Below are 19,443 nucleotides of genomic sequence, written 5' to 3'. Positions count from 1 at the left end.
TATTCAATCAGTTATTCATATTTTGTACAACGTTTGATCATAAAATAGGAAGGTCGTGTAAGCACGTGTAGAATTCAATCTGTGTAAATAGAGAAGCAGTCCAAAGTATTTCTCATGGAAAAATTGATAATGGTACGAATTATGCGTCGCACATTACTCGCCGAATTTCGACATACTTTGACCAAAAGTGTATTGAACTAGTCCGAAGGTTGTCTAACTTATCAGGTGTTTTTTGTTTTAAATCTTATTGAGTAATAGATACTATCAGTTTTGTACACCTACATCTACGTTTCTAGCTGGAACTTGACTATATATATAACGTAGTATCGTGCTCATCAATTCATTCGTCTTGGATTCTGCTATAATAATGAAATTCGTTACTTGTTTTTACTTTGTACTATATGTGGCGCACTTTGCGTTGGCCGAGTACTCGGTATGTTGTAATAATTTTCATTTAGTTACTTTTTACCTCTGTCAGTCGACACAAACGCTAATTTGCACACATAATTTTCGTGCGAAAAATCTGAATGGCACATTTTCTTAAAAGAATTTGGAACTCTCGTTTAAATGAAGCCACAGTAAACTCCATTAATTTCACTAATCTGTAGATGCAATACACGGAAATATTTTGCAGTAAGTCAGGAAGATATTCAATGTAAGATTATTCGTTTCAGAGACCCTATAGACTTAGTGATGTGACCGTTAACCTTGTGAATGGTAAAATTCCACCCAACTCCTGGTGGTCTGGCTTTTATCTTTCACCCCTTAATAGATGGTACCTTGGGATTGAATTTTTGAAAAACATAACGGAAGACACTGAAATCCATGTAAGTAATCCTATAATACCAACTTGTAACGGATCAAACTGATTTTGAGAAACCAAAAAATCATTTAAGAATAATATTGAGAAAGGCCTTCTTTTTACCAGTGTAAAGGGTTCGGCTTCAGAGCTCAATGAAAAGGAATAAATAATAAATAGAAACATTTGTGCATGTAGTACAATAGTCGTATTTGTTTCACGCAGGTCGATACTACAGTACAAACTTTTGGATTCTTTCGTTATGAGGATTTGTATCACGAGTCGCAGTCTCTTTGTGAACCAATCACTGATAATTGTGGCTTCTTAAATTTATTCCGGCAAATGCTTGCGATACCAGAAGGATGTCCTGTTAAACCGGTGAGCAATTATTCATATTAACTGCTATTTTCATTTCAAAGACTAGGAGGATTGTATCGGTGAATTTTTTGGTAGAAATTTCTTATAATTTTCTATGCGATAAACTGACATTTTTTGTTGTTTCTTCAAGATGAAAAAAGTCGTAAATAAAATTTGGTTCCCGCTGCGAACGTGCCTGAATTTCGAGAAGGACGTAACACGCAAAAGACTGAGAATATTGTTCAATGTGTGGGAGAGCAATGCGCTAACAGCCCAGAATTTAGCATCTGGCGTGTTGTACGTCGGTACTTAATATAGGTAGCACGATAAATGCTATGAAAATATACTAATTACAATTTCATGTGTCGTATGTTGCGCAATAAATAATGTAACGTAATTGTAATATTTCCTCATTTTTTTATTTCCACTCATTTTAAATGGATCCGATAGTTCGTCCCATGCGCATGCGTGGTTCCGTTCCTGCGATCAAGAAAATACCACGTGATACAATATGGCCGAGCCCATATTATGTAGCAGCGGTAGCAGCGAATGTGTATGAGTGAAACTTGAAGCGCTGATAATTTCGTTGATTACTCTCAGTACTTACATCAGAACATGGCACTCGATGGAGAGAGAGTATGTTTCAATAGTCCTGCTGGATTTTGCTCAGATTGCGGATCTATTTTGCCACTTCTTGGAGACAGAGGGGCTGTCAAATGCTATGCGTGTGGAAGAAGTTGGGGGCCTGAGGGTGAGGATCATTCTGCGCTGCACATGGTTCAATTCCAATGAAAAAAAACAATAGTAATAATTCCCTTTTAAAAAAAATAATCACGTTTTTTCTTAAAGTATTTGGAGATATGGCTATGACTTACACCATCACCATGACTGCCCTCGATGCTTATGAGGATACGAAGGTTAAAGAAGAAGAGGAGAAAGAAGAAGAGGCTGAGGGTCCAGTTGTTGATAGAAAATGCCCCCAATGTGGTAACGATAAAATGAGTTATGCCACGTTGCAGTTGAGATCAGCTGATGAGGGACAGACGGTATTCTATACATGCACCAAGTGCAAGTGAGTGTTCTACAATTTCTCAGAAAATTTACTTTTTAATTTCCTACAATAATAAACCCAAATGGATTGCATTCTGCACGTGGAATTATTGTAATTATTTCAAGGATCTTGAATTTCCATAATTGAGCTAAAATAATTTAGTATCAACATAATTTCATATTGAATGAGATTCAAAACATAACTGTATATGAATTTTTTGTTTTTTTTTTTCAGATTCAAAGAAACCGAAAACTCCTGAACTCTATCGTTCCGTAACACCACCTGTCAAGATTTTTGTGAATTGTAAAGGTAATAATGAATAAACTAATTTTTTAATAAAACATAGAGCTTTATATTTTTTTTACACTCAACAAATAATGAATAATGGGTGTACAAGCTTTGTCAGGATTCTAAAATTGTTCTCGCCTCCTCATATCTTCGATTTTCGTTTTATAAACAGCAATTTCCTCCGTCTAAGTTTGAGATTTTGAAAATTTTTGCTCTATATACACACGTATCAGAGATAAATCAGTACATTATTCATCATCATTCAAATTTTACATATTAAATTTGTTATAATCCACGTCTGTTCAGCCGTTGTTTGAAAAAAAAAGTTAATTTTGTTGGTGGTCCTTGTGATTAAAAATTCTCTTTATTATTTACGATAAAACTATGATAGTCCTGAAGTATTTACACTATTGTGTTCGTTATTATAAAGAACATTAGTACCTTGAACTTGTAAATCTTAACAATCTTAAGGTGATAGATATGCTATCTTAAAGATTTCAAATACCACATGTTAAATACAATAAGGAAATGAGGATTTATTCTTCAGTTGAAAAATTGTTAGATACTCATTAATTTGAAATATTTCATACATTTCCTTATTCCATTTAACTTTCGCGACGAAAGAAAAAAACAATTAATATGAAATTCTCAATTATCATAACTCGAAACGATATATGAATAATTTTATAATAAAAAAATTCATCTCGAAGCGACAAAAATATCCCCATCAGAATGATTAAAACGAGTGTTTGAGTGTGTCTATCCCAAAATCATCTGTAAGTACATAAATGCATTCCCCTCGAATATTTCACGACAATTTGACAAGATAAAATGAGGTCACTGACCTATTAACATCATTAAGCTCTTTTTTATTGATAACAAATTTGATTCATATTCTTTGTAATAATTTTTATTCATTAAAAAATTGTTCTCCATATCTTTCCATAAAACTTTATAATCACTCTTGAAAAAACGATCTATTTGTAATTAAAAATCTTGACAATCATCGTATTCCCCTAATCTCTGGATTGATATTTACATGAACACTCATATTACAATATCGTACATAAACTTTGTACAGGATCGTCGTTATTCCCATTTATTTACAGACAAGTCTGAGGCTGAATGTACTCTCAATATTTTTATCGTTGAAAAATATCTCGTGATCATAATTTTATTAAACAGTCGTCAAGGAAATTCTCCATTGAGTGATAGAGGTGCGATCGTGATTGAGCGATTCCGTGGTCCTCATCCGTGTACGTCTGCAAGAAAGTAAATTTCATTCAACTGAAGATTTTCAGAGATGATTAGTAAATTATTTGAAAAATTCAAACAATTCGTTATCTGATTTACGATGCAGGATAAAATTTCTTTAAAATTTGATTGTGAAAATACTGAAACCAATTTTATAAATTGCCATGTTGTTATCAATTTGAAAAATATATCTCCACAGGAAAATGGTTAAAAATCGATAAAAAAAATTTGAATGGAATGGAATAGATTTAGTATGCCATACCTGTTGTCTAAAGAGTATATCCTTTTGCTCGAGGACTTTGGCAAGTAGGAGAGACTGCTGATAGTGCACATTGTCGTCAAAGGTTCCGTGAATAAGGTAGTAGCTATTGGATTTAATGTTATCTACTTTGTTCAAAAGTTGGCCCTGCTCGTAACCATGTAGATTGTCGGAGACTTTTGGTAGGCCCATAAACCGCTCGGTGTAAATGGAATCTGCGAGGAGAAAAATAGGAGCATCGTTTACCAATTGCTGGCTATTTTTGGGAAGGAGATTTGTATTTCGGGTAGATTATATATTTACAGTCAAACCATTAAGGAATTTCAATGATAAAGAATTTAATGAAGTCACGAACGCAATCTCTTTTTCAGGGAAGTTGGGATTATTATTTTTTATTGATATGGAATTTATATTAAGGGCCGCATGAACTATCTATCAAACGTTATTTTTTGTTTCAATTTTATCTGGTTTGCCTAAAATGTATCAAAATTCGGGATCAAATTTGCGTTCAAAGGCACCACTCGAATGGTTATAAAAAGATAATGAAAAACAGAGGAAAAAGCAGTGGAGAGCGCTAAATCACGATAATGATCGAAAGGGATCTGCCGAGTTTAAAAAATAATAATAAAAAATACGATTGAGTGACAGCTAGACCCAATTATGAGCTGCGTATTTTTTTTTGTAACACTTGGTAAATTCTTTTCAATCGATATCGCAATTTAGCACTCTTCACTAGTTTTTCCTTTTTTTTTTATTATCTTTGTATAACCATTCGAGTGATGCCCGCGACACAAATTTAATCCTAAATTTTCCTATATCATGGTCATCGTCCACCGAAAAACTAACTAAAAAAAAGTCTTTCAATCCCGACAGAATCTCGTCTTTTATCTCATGAAAACTCATTGAAATTCTTTCGAAAATGGAATTACGATGACTACGTGAATGAAATATCTTCGAAAACATTTCGCACGATCCAATCCCATTTTCAGCCACAATTTCAACCCTCAATGATTGCGAAATAGCTCCAAAGTTTGCTTGGACAGTTTCGAATTTAATCCGCTAGTGATCCCCAACTTTTATAACAATTTATCCAACAATTTATTTTCCCTCATTGGAAACTGAACGACAGTTAATTACCTCTGTTACCTTGTTCATCGAAAAAGCAATTTCCAACTAACCGTGACACTGTAATCGTATTGCGGATTGATGCAAATGAATCAGCATAATAAATGCTATTTAAAGCGGAATATTGAGTGTCAATTCCACTCATAATTACACGAACTAGGGATTTGAGTAATTCCCAGTGGAAAGTGTCTGAATTGTTAACCGACATCTGAAAGCAAAGTTGAATAGTTTCTCAATTCTTTCCACGTGACCGGATCTGTTTTCCCACAACTCGTGAGCTTTTCCATAAAAGATGACTTGAGACTCCCGATTTACGCCCCCTGCTTTATGTAAATATCCTCAAAGTCTCGGTGCTGAGTAATACTAAAAGTTGAAAGACAGTCGGAGGTAAAGTAAAATTTTTCCATCAGGCATGTGTGTCTAGCTTTGAGAATATTTTTCTAGGTGGAATGAAAATAGTCAAAATGTCATATGAAGAGCTTTCACGGGGTTCTGATTGCTGCAAGTCATGATTTAATGACATCATATTCTATAAATCAGTATTAATATATTCTCTATTAATTTATAAGTCATCTGCTAAAAATAAAAATGAAGACTGCTTGGCGCAAAAATTATTTCAATAAATTTCTCTCCGTGATTATCTAGGTGAATAGAGGGAGTTACCCTTTAACCCTGAGAATATACGAGTATATCCTTACCATAAAGTGCCCAATCGGTCACTGGGGCGACGGACATTCCACATTTGAATACAGCATCTCGGTCCATTGCCAGACTCATACCAGCAGCATATCCCCCATAACTCCATCCCCATATCGCTGTTCTCGTTTTGTCGATGAAGGAGAAATTCTCCTGCAAATGTCTGGAAAAGAGATAAGAAAAATAAAAAAATAAATGGTTCGTCATCCGCAAAATTCACCCCACGATTTAAAGGACTGACATTTGAAACCTATAAAGAAAAACTTGCACAAATCATAAAACTCCCGTCTTATGTCACTGCTGATATACCCATTTCACTGGTGAACGGGTGGGGGGTTGCAATACTTTTCAACCGAATATTTCTCCTATCTCCGTATATACGATGGGGTGAGTGGGTGGTAGAATAGACGTCGTCAAAGGACTGACAATTTATTTTGGTCACGATTCAGCGTGAATTCCCAGTTCTGAAACATTTCTTTTAGTTTTTTTTTTATCCTCACAGTGAGTTTTTTCCCATTGCTCCATCGTCCATTCCCTTCTGACCCTTTCAGTCTGAATTTCAATTTTCCGTATCCCTTTTTATGATCCCTCAAGGATCGTCGAGTATACCACTGTTACGGCTAGAGGAATAAGATATTTTTAACCATAAACTTTCCTATCGGTGTTTCACATTATTTTCTTGGCAAATATAGATATTGGGGGTGAAGGGTGGATTTCACGGACATTTGTGGAAAGATTTCCTGGAGTACCTCTTGAGTAATGGCGGAGCTACTCTGGGGTTTGGGTTTACATCAGAGGGTCACAGAGACGAATGCAAACAAAACTCTTCACAGATATATTGCGCTCGGGTGATTACACGATTTAAAATTATGGAAGAGCGAAATGATTTCGTTGTTTAGAAGATTTTCGGGGGGGATTTCGTCAGGATATTTTTTCCCGAGTGACTAACTCCCGACACCAAATATTACGCATTAAAATAGTGAAAATTCCCTCGCCTTAAAAAAAAAAACAATAAAATCTGCAATAGAACACGAAATAATTAAAATAAAGCGTAATCATGTGGTCTATATAATTTTTTAAACTCGTATTAGAGGAAAAAAGTTGAGTAAATAATTCAGTTAGGGGGACGAGAGGATCGACATGTGGGCGAAAAATTCGAAAGCCACTTTTAGATTCTGTGTACGTATTTTCAGGTTCGCCGATGGGCCAGGGGAGCAAATGCTGTACAGAGTCTAGAGTAGAGGAACGAGTGCACACAAACTCAGTGGGTGGTTGAGTGGGTGGTGATGGGGATCGAGGGGATAGAGGAGGTCGATGGGGGTGAATTGTGAGGATTGAGGAGGACCGGATGGAGAGTGTTTTGCTGGCGCGTCGCGTTCGCCATGTAAAAAGTCAGTCGGATAAAATTGGACGCTGTCCAAGTGATTGCGGAATAGTTCCCACTACTGCGTTGTCTTGTCTCCGCCTGTACTATTTTCCTTACGATACAGTTCTAATCTCATGACGATTGCTGCGTATACAAAATGAGGGACAGCAGGTCGAGAGGGAATTTCTCTTGACACTGTTCCCCACATGTATTCACTCCCCACTGAATTCCCAGGGCCCTATCGAAATCCTTCCAATCCTCGCCAATGGCAGTTGACGTTGATGGCCAACTCAGCGCACCCCAGGTACGTAATTCATGGAGACGTCACCGATGACCTAATCGTTGGATCTACTCTCGTGCAGAATCGATATTCAGGATATATAGAATCAAGCTATCTCGTAAAATAAAAAAGGGACTCGGAACTATTGGTTCACTCCAATTAATAAATTTAAAGTTTTTCCACTTCACAAAATTGGGGCTCATAGTTCGCTGATCTATAAGGGCTTTTAGAAGAAAGATGAAACCGTAACAGTCATTTCGCTTCAGGTAAATAACCTCGAGCGGCAATTTTCGTTCAATTACTTCGGGACTTTACGATGTTAGCCGTGTATCGCATCAATAAACTCCACCATTGACATCGAAACCACTAGACCCATTAATTGGAGAATAATTCATCTTTTATCGAATATAAAATAGTTGAGTACTTCACATATTTTCAAAAAACTGCGTATCTTGCGTTTATAGAGTTACCACACATTCTTTATCGTTGATGGGTTTTGACAACGAATTGCGGAGCGATAAACCCCACATTTCAGAATTGCAAAATGTGCAAAAAATTATTGAACCCACAACTTGTAATTAACGGAACTCTGACACTATCATAATGTTCCATTACCATGGACGGAATTAACAGCAAAATTTAGTCTGATTAAAGGAAAAAAAAAATTATTGAATAATAGTAGTTTTTAAAATTAATGATAAAAAAAATTGGAATCTCGATGAAGGCCCCTGAAATTACAATGATTAATGTTTGATACCGCGCCAATCAAGAAATTCAAATCGACTTGACGTTTTCATCCGTTTAAAACTCAAAAGACCTGATCCCCAATTAATTATAAATCGAGGAAAAGTGGAGCTAATTTTTTGCCATTTAACAGTATCTCTGAGAGCCTCAAAAAGATACCAGAGTCAGCGGCGATAAAAAAATTATCCTCCTAAAAAGAAGTAGACGTGAAGAGATAAAGACTGACTCCTGAAAATCCTGTGGAAAATTGTCAAGGCGAAGGTTTTACTCCTCTCCAATATCCACCCGACTACTTTACTCGCCCTCGTAATCTGAGTGAATTAGGGTAACCACCCTTTAGCCCCCAATCGTGTACCCCGTTCAGCCTATTTTCTCTCCTCACAACAGGAAAATCCTCTATCAGAATTGTATGTGCGATAAAGGCAATAGTGACTCACACGACCGTTGGTTTCCAATTTAACCCCTTTCATCCCCTTACACTTTCAACCCCTTCACGTAACATGAGCGGATGTTCAAGATGAAAGTCATTCGTGTATTTCGAGAATGCATGTCGACTATAACTTGTGCGAATGTTATTTCTCCCCTATCCGGCATTTCATTTTCCAATTACATTTTTTCGACAGCAGTTTTTTGCAAATATCTTAAATTTGAAGGATAACTATAAAATTTTCATATATCCCTTTTTTGTAGCTCCCATTTTTCCCTACAAAAAATGTTCTGTACAAATATCGCTATCTGCCTTTAATCACAAGATAATAGCATTATAATGTCGATTTTTTTTTGGCATTTTTCTTCATACAGGTTTTCTCTGATCAAAAAATTTTTGTTGGATTCACTGTCCAGTGCTGGTGAACGCGAATCAATCAAAAATGACCTCGTGTCTCACAGATAAAATTCGAGAGTATTTTCTTATGCTGATGGAGAATCCAGATGATTGAAATAAAAATCTTTACAATCCAACCTATAGCCAGCTCTCAGCTCAGATCTCCCATTTCCATAGCTTAGGATTCAAATTTACAACGTACCTCGATTTTTTAGAGGCACCCAGCAAATACGAGTGAAGCTCTCTCCCCTCTCAGAAAAACATCACTACATTTGGAACGGAAATTCTGCCCTGAAGATATTAAAATATTGACCAATGTGTAGCGATAAAAGCTTTACAGAAAAGCTCTTTATGTGAAAATTTAACATCGCGGATCCGTATTTTATTTCCATTAACCCGAGAATACAAACAGCGATGATGGCCGGATTGTGATTGAAATAATAATCCATTACAGAATCTGCCATGCTGATTATATAATAAATAAAGTAATAGCCCTGTGTATCAAATTTGATTTCGCCCGCAAATTGTTCTTCACGTACAAAATTTTCATTTCGTTTCAACTTCGAGGGTTCCCGCAAAAATATCTACACCAAACAGAATTCCATTGATACTCAATAAATCGATACAAAAATGTCGAACTAAATGGATAAATGAATACGAAGTTAATATACCAATAATTGCATTGTGAAGTAAACTAGGGTAAGTGATTTTTTTTTTTTTTTTCGAGGCCAGTTTTTAGCCGGTTGTAATAGACTCATGTTATAGTGGCGTGCATGGGGCTGTAGGGTAAGCGAATTCGGGGAATCCCACTATATGCAACTACCCCTACCACGTGGTCGTCCCAGTCGCATTCCCAGTCAGTGCCAAAAAAATCGAATAATCAAAAGAAGAAATTAAGGAAAAGTTCGACTTTAACGGGATTCTACGAAATAAATTGAAATTGAAAAAAGGATAATATTTTGAAAGACAAGTTTTCTAGGTTTTTAAAAAAATATTCATGCAAAAAATTCGCTGTGTGTTTTAATTTCGAGGTACTGGTTAGAAATTGATTAAAAAATGAAAATTGAAAATTCTAGTTTGCCACTTCGTTATTGACTTCAGGAATTGTTCGTGGAAAATTTAAAGGAAAACTGCAGTGAATATGCTGAATGAAATGATTAACACATGTATCGTCAGGTCATTATCCACTCGGGGAATTACCACACTCAAACAAGTAAGTTCGTTAGTCAACTGTCCAACAACTACACGCCAGTTGGTTTCCATGCTTTCAGGCATGTGACAAATAGATTCCGCTAAGACATTGACATGTTGGCTCTCACTCTCGACAGACGTTGATACTATCTAAAATACTAAGCTCAATTCCATTACTTGTTAAAGGGCTCAGAATACGACATCTCACTAATTAAAACTGAATGTTATATTTTTATCAGGTTGTTTCGTAATTCTCATTCATTCATTTAAAAAAGAAAACAATCAGTGTATCCTAAAACTTCAATAACAATTCACTGATTCTAATAAAAAATAATTTCTAAATAATGAAAACTATGGAAAAATAATCGGGGAAGAGCAGTGGATTTCAGTTTTATTTCCCACTCGGAGGAAAAATCAAACGTATTTTTTTCTTATATATATAGTATGATATGCATAGCTTAGCTATACGCGGAAAAAATACAAAAAACGATAGATGCTTTTTTTCAAAAGGGAACTGCAGCCCTCCCCAAAATTCATTCAACCAGAATTTCATCAACTCGCTGTACCCCTCCCTAGAATAATGAGAAATGTGCATTTATCATGGGATGTAAAATGTTAATTGTCATATGAGCTAGGATATTGTCGAGAGATGAAATTTGTTTGGGCATTTGCCGAGTATATATGAGACCGCTCAACTCTCCATAATTCGTTTACCACAACCTGCGTTGAGGCCGTCTGACGATTAACCCGAGCGTCACCGCGGGATGAATTACCAGAGGCAAATCCCCAGGATGAGGATGAGGAACAGAGATGAAGGGACCGGCTGATGCGATATGCCATATTGTCCTCGCTATATCAATCTAAAATTATAGCCAATCAAGGGATCAAGGCGAATGACAGAATTTTCCGGATAATTAACCTTCCCACGTATTTCAGGGAAAAGAAAAAAAATTCACGATTAAATCGAGCTTATCTCTCAAGTTTGCGAAATAATTCCGACTCTCGAGACTTTTTTTCTATTGAAACCCAGCAGGGAGGAGACGTTTCAGAGAGGAAGAAGAGGAAGTTAATTAATGGATCCTCGGACCTCCGGAAATGCAGGTGGTCGAAAGGAAACAAAAAAAAATGTGGAATGAGGAAAAAAGTGTGAAGAGCTAGAAGAAAAGTGGAGCGATTAATTTGCCCCAAGTTAGTGATGGAAAAGGGAAAAAAGAAAATAATCAAAGGAATAAACGTTAACGTTATTTTAGGCAGTTCCAGGAGTCGTCGGACGAGGGTGGGTTCAGAAGAAGGAGTTAATTTAACGGTTCTGGAAGTCCGGATTAGACACCGGGAGTTAGTAGCCATAGTTGGGTTATCAGAGGATTACGTCGTCGCCGTTTCACATTTGTGTTCTCCTTGTTTTTGCTTTCTTTTTCTGCTCCTCTTATTTATATACGGTATATACTCTTTTTTTTTCGTTTGAACTAACGCTCCCAGTACCGAGGGAAAGAAAACTTTTCGGGGATACATGTCGCTGATTATTCCCTACCTACGAAGCAAAATAAAAACACCAGTGGACAAAGTGGGGGGAATCGAGAATAAAAAATAGAGCTTACCTCGTGACGTTTATCTGGTCGTAAATTTCCACTGTTCCTAAATTTCTGTATCCGGCAAATAGCATTGCACTGCCTTTTAATCCGGATCCACGGCCGTCGATCGCAGCGTAAATAATGTCTTTGTTAGTTACGAGATACGTGCCCCAGTCTATGTGGAATTTTTCCGTTACTTGGTAGGTGTCAGGTCCACCATATCTGAAATAAACAAAAAGAAATTTTTATGAAATGGTGGAAATTCCGGTGAAGGTTTTAATTGGGAATTTTGAGGGAATTATAACGAATTTTTTAGAGGGAAGTGAATTGAAGAGAGAATTTAATGGAATTCCGGATCGAAATGGGAATTATACAATAGCAGTATTGTTTATATTGTTTATAATCAGTAATATATTCGTAATATCTGTGAGCAAAATTGAATTTGATCGAATTTCTTGATTATCTTTTTTTTCATTGAATCTTCAAAGCAATTATGTGATTTTTATTGAAAAACTGGGGGTAAATTTGATGCAAATTTACGGTTGCTGAAAAATTTATTATAATTATTAATATAAATTTCTCTTTTTCGGTTCTTTCCGAAATTTTTTCCGATTTCATTCATGCCAACGGCATAAATTTCTCGATCTTATCATTCTCCAATCTTCATCCTAGCATTGTCAATATGGAATGAAGAGAAAAAAAATATGAAATTTATGATTACGAGAACATTTGCATCCTCTGGTGGGTAGTGCTCAGGGTGGAGCTACGTGATAGGAAAAGTGAGCCACGGAGGGATATACCGAGGGGATTTTCACCGCTCTGGGACACATCCGTCCACCAGGAGATCTCTCTCCTCACCGAGAATCCTTTTTTTTTCAGACACGTGTCCAAGATTATTCATGGACGTCTTCACCGAGAGGTGTTAACCCTTCGTGCGTTAAAGTTTCAAAGAGCGATCGATTGATGGCGATCAAATCTCGTCACCTAGAGCCTATTCATTTTTCATGTGAGAAATCCTCGAGCAGTCACTGGGCATGTCTTTTTGCGTGACTCCAAACCATTAGGAAGTTGCCGATGAGATGAGGTTGTGAAGCAGAAGAATGGGGATCTGTGGGGAAATCATCATTCGAAACAGGACGAGTGAATCATGAATGATGAATGGAATATTTTTATGAGAAATTTCAAATGCCCGAGATGTTTCCCGTAATCACGTTAAACCCGACATTTTAATAAATATTAAATAGACCGTACTCATTTTTTATTCATTAAAATGGCAGTAGTTCCAGTGGAGTCGATTAACACAGAAAAAAATTAATGGTAGTATTCAACTTTCAGTGAAATTCTAGAACAAGGCGTAATTGAAAATCACGTATTTCATGATTTTTCCCTTTAAATGAGCTGAAATATAATACAATTACCGCTTTTAGAATTTCGTTATTCCATAAAGTAGTTAAAAATAACGAAAATTCACAGCAAAATGAAGAATTCTGTCAAATTATGAAGCTTCCACGTCACTCGCAGAGAAAACTCGTGAATTTCCTTAAATTCAACCAAAAACTGGAATTTCCATATGCATTTTGCCCCTAAATCCGACTCAATGTCACTCTCCCGAGAATAACTCCCATATTTTCCATGGGATTAAAAAAAAGCTCGAGCAACGTAATGATGTCATAAATTTATAGCGTTCCAACTCCCTTGTTTGATCTAGAGAGAAAAAAAAAAACTAATGATAAAATATTGTTGTACAAGAGATGCAGAGCGGATGTAGTTTTTTCCTTGTTGCAATATAATGTCCATAAAAGTGGGATCAACACCTCGTATGATCCCCATTTAATTTCCGTTGACCAGAGAAATGGGGTTTATCCCCCATAAACTGGTGTAGACAGTCTCTTCCCCCATTCACTGAATGATGAATGACCCGAGGTTAGGCGTGAGAGTACCATTGTTTTCATGAAATATTTATTAACGCATTCTTGGAGTCCCAAATCAGGTCTGAAATGGCATTTAGCCCGCGGTTAAATCACGATATTCGATGCTTTACGAGATTGTCTGGGCATATGTCCCGTCATTTATCGATTGACCCGAGGGATGATTGTGGCAGGGTATGCTTTACAAAGCCTCTTGATATCCCCCGATTGCATACCCCTATCATAATAGACCGATGAGATCAAAGGTCAGTGAATTGATGAGTCTTCCTTGCTCTATTGGTTATACAACATCCATATCTGGATTATATCATTAACCTACGGATTATTGCAACAAACTGTCAAATCCTAATTCCCTAATCATCCTGTAATGTGTATTCAGTAAATATCGGGTCATAATTATTGCGAGAATTATTTATCGATTGTTTCATTCAAACATTTTTTTTCTTTCTGTTTAGGGAGTAATTTTTTTTTTGCGTGCACAGGAAATTGTCGGCTGCCACTTGGATGTGTAAGAGGGAAATTGGGATTATTCTCGATGTGAATACTAAGGAATTTTAAGTGAAAAACTGAGCTATCCGGCTTCTAGCCACTTCTCTAGTTTGTTATTTTATGATTATTACGAGCAAATATTGTTCAAAGTGCTCTGCAGATAACGATACAATCGATCAACAAATGCAAATTTTATTTCAATTTTACCTCTACAAGAAACACTTTTCTCCCTTTGAGAAGTAAAATTGTCGGTTTCAAATAAATTTCAAGACAAGTATCTAAACATCATTCAATTTGTTGTAACCCTTCAATTTTTAATAAAAAATTGGTCATTATTATTTTTTTAGAATGAAAGCAGTTTTGGTTAAAATGATGAACAGTTCTCAGAAACGATTTTTAATTATTAAAAATTTCAATAAATGCATGACCTGACATGGCGTTACTAATAGAATTAAATTTTTTCTAATTAATCCCATCGAATGAGTTTGGCAAATGAATAAATGGAAGATATTGGATTTAAAGAACCAACAAGTACTGAGAGAAGGTTAACAATACATCCCCTAAAAACTCTCCCCAGAACAACCCTCTCTGTTTTCTACGAACATTGAGAGTGCAAATATAAATAACCGGCAACCTCATTTTTACGATTAAATTTTGCCTCAGCGAGGAGAGAAATTTTATTCCATTTTCCTCCCTCCCACGTAAATAGAGGACATGGAAAGTGCTTAAAACTTTTTTTCTGGCCCAAGCCTCGTTTGTGGTGATGTTGAGAAACGGCAAGCAACAGCCGGATCTGTTGTATTTAATTCCCGGAGTGTTACCAGACTGGAGAGAGGTCTAGAAAAGGATAAAAGGGACGACATTTACGCATTCGCTGTCTTGTTGAGTGTCTTAAGACCTTCCCATCCCCTGGAGAGTTACCAAAAACTTTTTACACATTGTGAAAGTTTTCCAGGCCATCGTGTCGACTACAAATTACGCATTATTAAGATTTACTATTACACTTTGTTAAGCCGTGAAATTTTCATCATTAAAACTGTAGAACACCTTGATCGCCAAGAGAAAACTCTGAACATATTCTCACCTTCATCATCTTTATCATTTTTATCTCAAAATTAGCGCATAGAGTTTAGTTTTTGAATTGATAAAAATCAGGGAATAAAGATAAAGATCTGGAAATTTTCCAGAATGATCTTTTTAGGTCATAAACATATAAAAAAATTGGCGTCTTGAAATTCGCTGGAGGCAGAGGAGTCTATATTCATTCAATTGACGTCCGTTTTGATTCCATATTTAAACCATGAATTCTGGAAAGTATGAATATTTTTTGTAAATTATTTATAGGAACGTTTGAGCATTGAGCAATTCATGTTTGACTGGATGCGGAATTTCGTTTCATGCTATCCACTTTAATCTTCCTCTCCACATTTAGTTTTTTCCATTTCTCGGTGAATTTGAATATCATTTGCCGCATGTTACGTGCGCATCCCTTTGTTTTCTTGATTTTCTTTCAATGTAGAAAAATTTTTCTCCAGATGTTCCACATCTACCTGCAGTATCATTTGCTTTCCCTTAAAACTGTTCAACGTAGTCAATTCACATCGCCCCTTTTATTGAAATATCCAGTGAATTCAATACTATTCTTATTTCAAATATGTAATTCTTGAATTGAGGATGGAAAAAAAAGAATTTCTTCTTCTAAATATAATTCCGTCTAAGTGAAGGTGAAGGAATAAAATATTCCAATAGTTTGAGCCGCAAACAGAAAACGCTCATGAATGAAGAAGTAAGAAATCGAGTAATAGCATGATGAAAGGAACTAGTTGAAGATTCCCTTTTAGCAATATGAGAAAGAGAGAAAGCGAGAGCTGGGATTTATCAAGATTTCAAAAGAGACTCGTAAGTGGTACTACCTCATTTTGGACCGAAAGTAATTCCAATTTTTTTAGATAAAAACTTTTAACAATCTCAGGTGTCCGCGTTTTCACCGAAATTTTTATTTGATAAGAGATAAAAAATAGAGCAGATAATATAAAGGAGAATTTTCGTGAAGAAAATTATGGTAATTCTCCAGTTCATCCTAAAGATTAAAATAAAAAAAAAATCGTGTTCAGCATTCGAAAAGAAACTAGCCTATCAGATTGTCCGGCTTAGGATAATGCAGGTCTTGAACGAAAGTTGTATAGTGAATCGGGAAGTAGTAGAGGAGTAGATTTGGCCAGACCTCTTCTTAATTCTCAATTTCCCGAGAGCCGAGATATATTTCCAATGAAACAATCACAAAACTTTTTTCTCCTTTCAAAAAATGAGTAATTAGCTAGATAACTGTGATGAGTCCGATTAAATTTATTGTCCCTTTATTTGCTCATTTTTCCCAGCGCTTTATTTCCGCAAAGTGAGAAAATTGCTCTTGATGAGATTGAGGGCTAAGTGGTGTTATTAAAAAGGCAGAGGGAATCCAGCAGAAAAAATTCCATTAACTGAAAAGGAGTCTTTTTACGTTCATCTATCTACTTATTCGAAAAAAATGTCATATCCCGCTGCTATTATGGCATTTCTGCCGATCTTTTAAAAGACCAGCGAATTTTTTGAAAAGGCTCGAGAATTTCCAGGGAAATTCCAGTCTTTGACGAATTGATTTGACGAATTAATTCTTATCGACTAATTAGTAACAGAACTTTTTAGAGGAGTCAATGAGAAATGATAACGAAAATTGGAGTCTCCGGTCAAATTGTGGGAAATCGATAAGTCTTCCTCACTCGCTCCCTCGTGATAATTCCCTCGAATTTATTTCCAATTAGAATAATAATCAGACGACTAGTTAACCCATCCAGTAATCATTCTAATAACTCCAAGCTTCATAGAAGATACCCTACAAAGCGCATTTCGTCAACGAGTACGAGCATGTTTACGATCATTGCTATCATCTGTACACCCACGGGCTTTATCCGCATCATCATTCCCCCAAGATAGGTTAACGCTTGTCATATACATGAGGACATACGGGCCGATGTCGCGCTCTAAAAGCTGATTGATCGTCATGATGTAATGGATTCTACGGTGCTTTGGAGGAGCTCTCGATGTGCAACCAACGAGAAAAAAAAAACATGACGATGAGAAAAAAAAAGTCGAGTAAAAATGTCGAGGCGAGCGAAAGTTGGTAGCTAAGTGCTCCCATCGGAGCCGGGAAACTTGTTCTTGTTCCGATCGTTGCTACATTATTCGATGAAATATCGTGTATACGTAATAACGGGCGTCCCCTCTCCACGTCGTATTATTGTTCACGTTTAATGATTCCCTTTTAAACTCCAAACTTCGTCATCCCCTTTTTCTACTTCACTGCGACATTTTCGCGTAAGTTGGCACGGGCGTTGTTAAAAAAAGAAGTCTGGAGGTACGAGGGAAAAAGTGTGTGAAAAGAAAATAAGAGGAGATGAGAAAATCGAATGCATCACGAAAGTTGGTGGGCAGGTCACGGTGAACAACCCCCGGTGATTTATCACTGCTGTTGGAATACTTACACGTAAACTAGCATTGGATACTTGGTGGTACCGGTCAAGTCGGCGCCTGGTGGTATCAACAATCTAACTTGCGCCTCAAAACCACCACCCACTGGTACTGTGAATCTTTTTACAAGAGGTCGCGATTTTTTCGCTATCTCTTTAGCAACTCCGGCGTTGTTCTCCCACGTCACCACTTTCGACGTGTTCATCTGAAATTGAGAAATTGTCATTTTAATTTTTTCTTTCGTGAACCTTGTCATTGAAGAATAAAATATTTTGCTGCTTTTCTGTTTGAATAAATTAAAAAAATGACAAGTTCTGAAATTCACAAAATGTATGTCATGATGGACTAAAAAAACTGAGAAATTCAGAATAACAGGATTAATTAAGGAGTAAATACGGAAAAATGATGAGTTAAAGAAGCCATTAATCGAGAGAATGAAACACGTGGCTTTCACGTTGACAAAAATCGCAGAGCAAGTTCACAATTTTAATTAACGTTAAAATTTCACCGTCACGGATGAGTAAAAATATAACCGAAATTCTGTTGGAAAGCTTGCAAATTCAACGTTTGCATTAATTAACAATGATTGACGGTTTTGATTATTCCCGTGATAATTGTACACCGACTATTGGTACGGGCGAAGTGCAAATGATCGTCAAGCGGAGTAGCACGTAGAGGCTTGAGAGGTAAAGAGGGATTTCGATAGATTTGTGGATAATGCAAACGCAGCGTTACTCACGTTTCCGGTTAAATAAAAAAAAGAGGGTGGAGGGAAGGGTTGGGAATCGACTGAGAGGAGGAAAACCGCCGCTTGACAGATAAACGTGGACATTTGAATTTTGTGTGACATGTTTTTGCTGGAGTAACACTTGTTACGCCAGACGAGCCCTTTTTGATGATAAATATCACTACGAATTCGCGATATAAATCGGCATGAGATTTTTCCCACAGAATTTAAATGTTAAGTGCAATGAATCAACCAGTGGATTTTATTGATTTTCTGGTCCTGATGATGTCAAAAATTCAGAAAAAATGTCATAAATATTAAAGACCATTCTAACAATTGAATGCAGACGCATATAGATTCTTACAAACTCTTCTAAAATCGAAAGTCCTAGCAATTTTTTTTTACCGATTATAATATAGTGATGTTGATGTTGATAATAATAATAATCATAACATTTTTTTGGAATATGAAAGCTCTTCCGACTATGCTCAATCTAATAGCGATTAAATCCCCTTGGCAAGTGCCAAATCAACGCAAATCACAATAATTAACTCATTAACATGCGTTTCTAATAATTAATTCCTCAACAAATCTTTCAATTACTTTCGCCGTTTTGTCGATGTTAATTTCATAAACTTGGCTGAATAATTACATTAATGGTAATTGTTAACGTCAGGGGAGGAATGCAGTTAAAGCGTTTGGTTAAAGTGGGAATTGATTGCACTCGAGGGGGATCATCAATGGCCAATAATCGGTGGTCACTTGGGCGCATGTATATGCAGTCGAACTAACGCCTGAATCTCCGATCGGATTCTAATGCGTAATTCTAATGCATTAATTCATACCCATTAGTACGACCTATCGAATACTCCATTCGTTTTTTATCTCGTATTTCAATCAATGTATTGTATTGGTATTGGATATTCGTCTGAGCAATTGGTGAATACTGTTTGTTTATTCGAGTTTATCGGATTTTACGTGTCACGTG

The 19,443-nt window shown here is 36.3% G+C and overlaps 3 protein-coding genes across 4 annotated transcripts in view; 2 read left to right on the top strand and 1 right to left on the bottom strand.

The window, feature by feature from the left end:
* The first annotated feature begins 57 nt into the window (after window positions 1–57).
* Window positions 58–1,570, top strand: LOC105264282 (uncharacterized). Of its 2 annotated transcripts, none has more exons than XM_011301055.1 (4): window positions 58–433; window positions 675–827; window positions 1,025–1,177; window positions 1,308–1,570. In XM_011301055.1, the coding sequence occupies exons 1-4, from the start codon at window positions 368–370 to the stop codon at window positions 1,467–1,469; spliced, it is 534 nt and encodes a 177-aa protein (XP_011299357.1). In that variant the 5' UTR covers window positions 58–367; the 3' UTR covers window positions 1,470–1,570. The 2 variants fall into 2 exon arrangements, with proteins under 2 accessions (XP_011299357.1, XP_011299358.1); XM_011301056.1 differs by having other exon boundaries at window positions 58–578.
* Window positions 1,571–1,680: 110 nt separating this feature from the next.
* On the top strand, window positions 1,681–2,548 carry RpI12 (RNA polymerase I subunit RpI12). Its single transcript, XM_011301054.1, has 3 exons — window positions 1,681–1,907; window positions 2,006–2,228; window positions 2,442–2,548. The coding sequence occupies exons 1-3, from the start codon at window positions 1,772–1,774 to the stop codon at window positions 2,464–2,466; spliced, it is 384 nt and encodes a 127-aa protein (XP_011299356.1). The 5' UTR covers window positions 1,681–1,771; the 3' UTR covers window positions 2,467–2,548.
* An 841-nt stretch (window positions 2,549–3,389) lies between these two features.
* Window positions 3,390–19,443, bottom strand: part of ome (dipeptidyl peptidase 4 omega) — a 174,686-nt gene continuing 158,632 nt past the window's right edge. Inside the window, exons 10-14 of the mRNA XM_011301224.1 lie at window positions 17,743–17,933; window positions 11,832–12,026; window positions 5,832–5,992; window positions 4,012–4,223; window positions 3,390–3,757 (exon numbers count right to left, since the gene is read on the bottom strand). Coding sequence (XP_011299526.1) covers window positions 3,662–3,757; window positions 4,012–4,223; window positions 5,832–5,992; window positions 11,832–12,026; window positions 17,743–17,933 — 855 coding nt within the window. The 3' untranslated portion in view covers window positions 3,390–3,661. The remainder of the gene's footprint in view (window positions 3,758–4,011; window positions 4,224–5,831; window positions 5,993–11,831; window positions 12,027–17,742; window positions 17,934–19,443) is intronic.

This window comes from Fopius arisanus, unplaced genomic scaffold (assembly GCF_000806365.1).
Source record: "Fopius arisanus strain USDA-PBARC FA_bdor unplaced genomic scaffold, ASM80636v1 scaffold00020, whole genome shotgun sequence".
Classification (NCBI taxonomy): domain Eukaryota; kingdom Metazoa; phylum Arthropoda; class Insecta; order Hymenoptera; family Braconidae; genus Fopius; species Fopius arisanus.
This window is presented reverse-complemented; position numbering and strand designations above follow the sequence as displayed.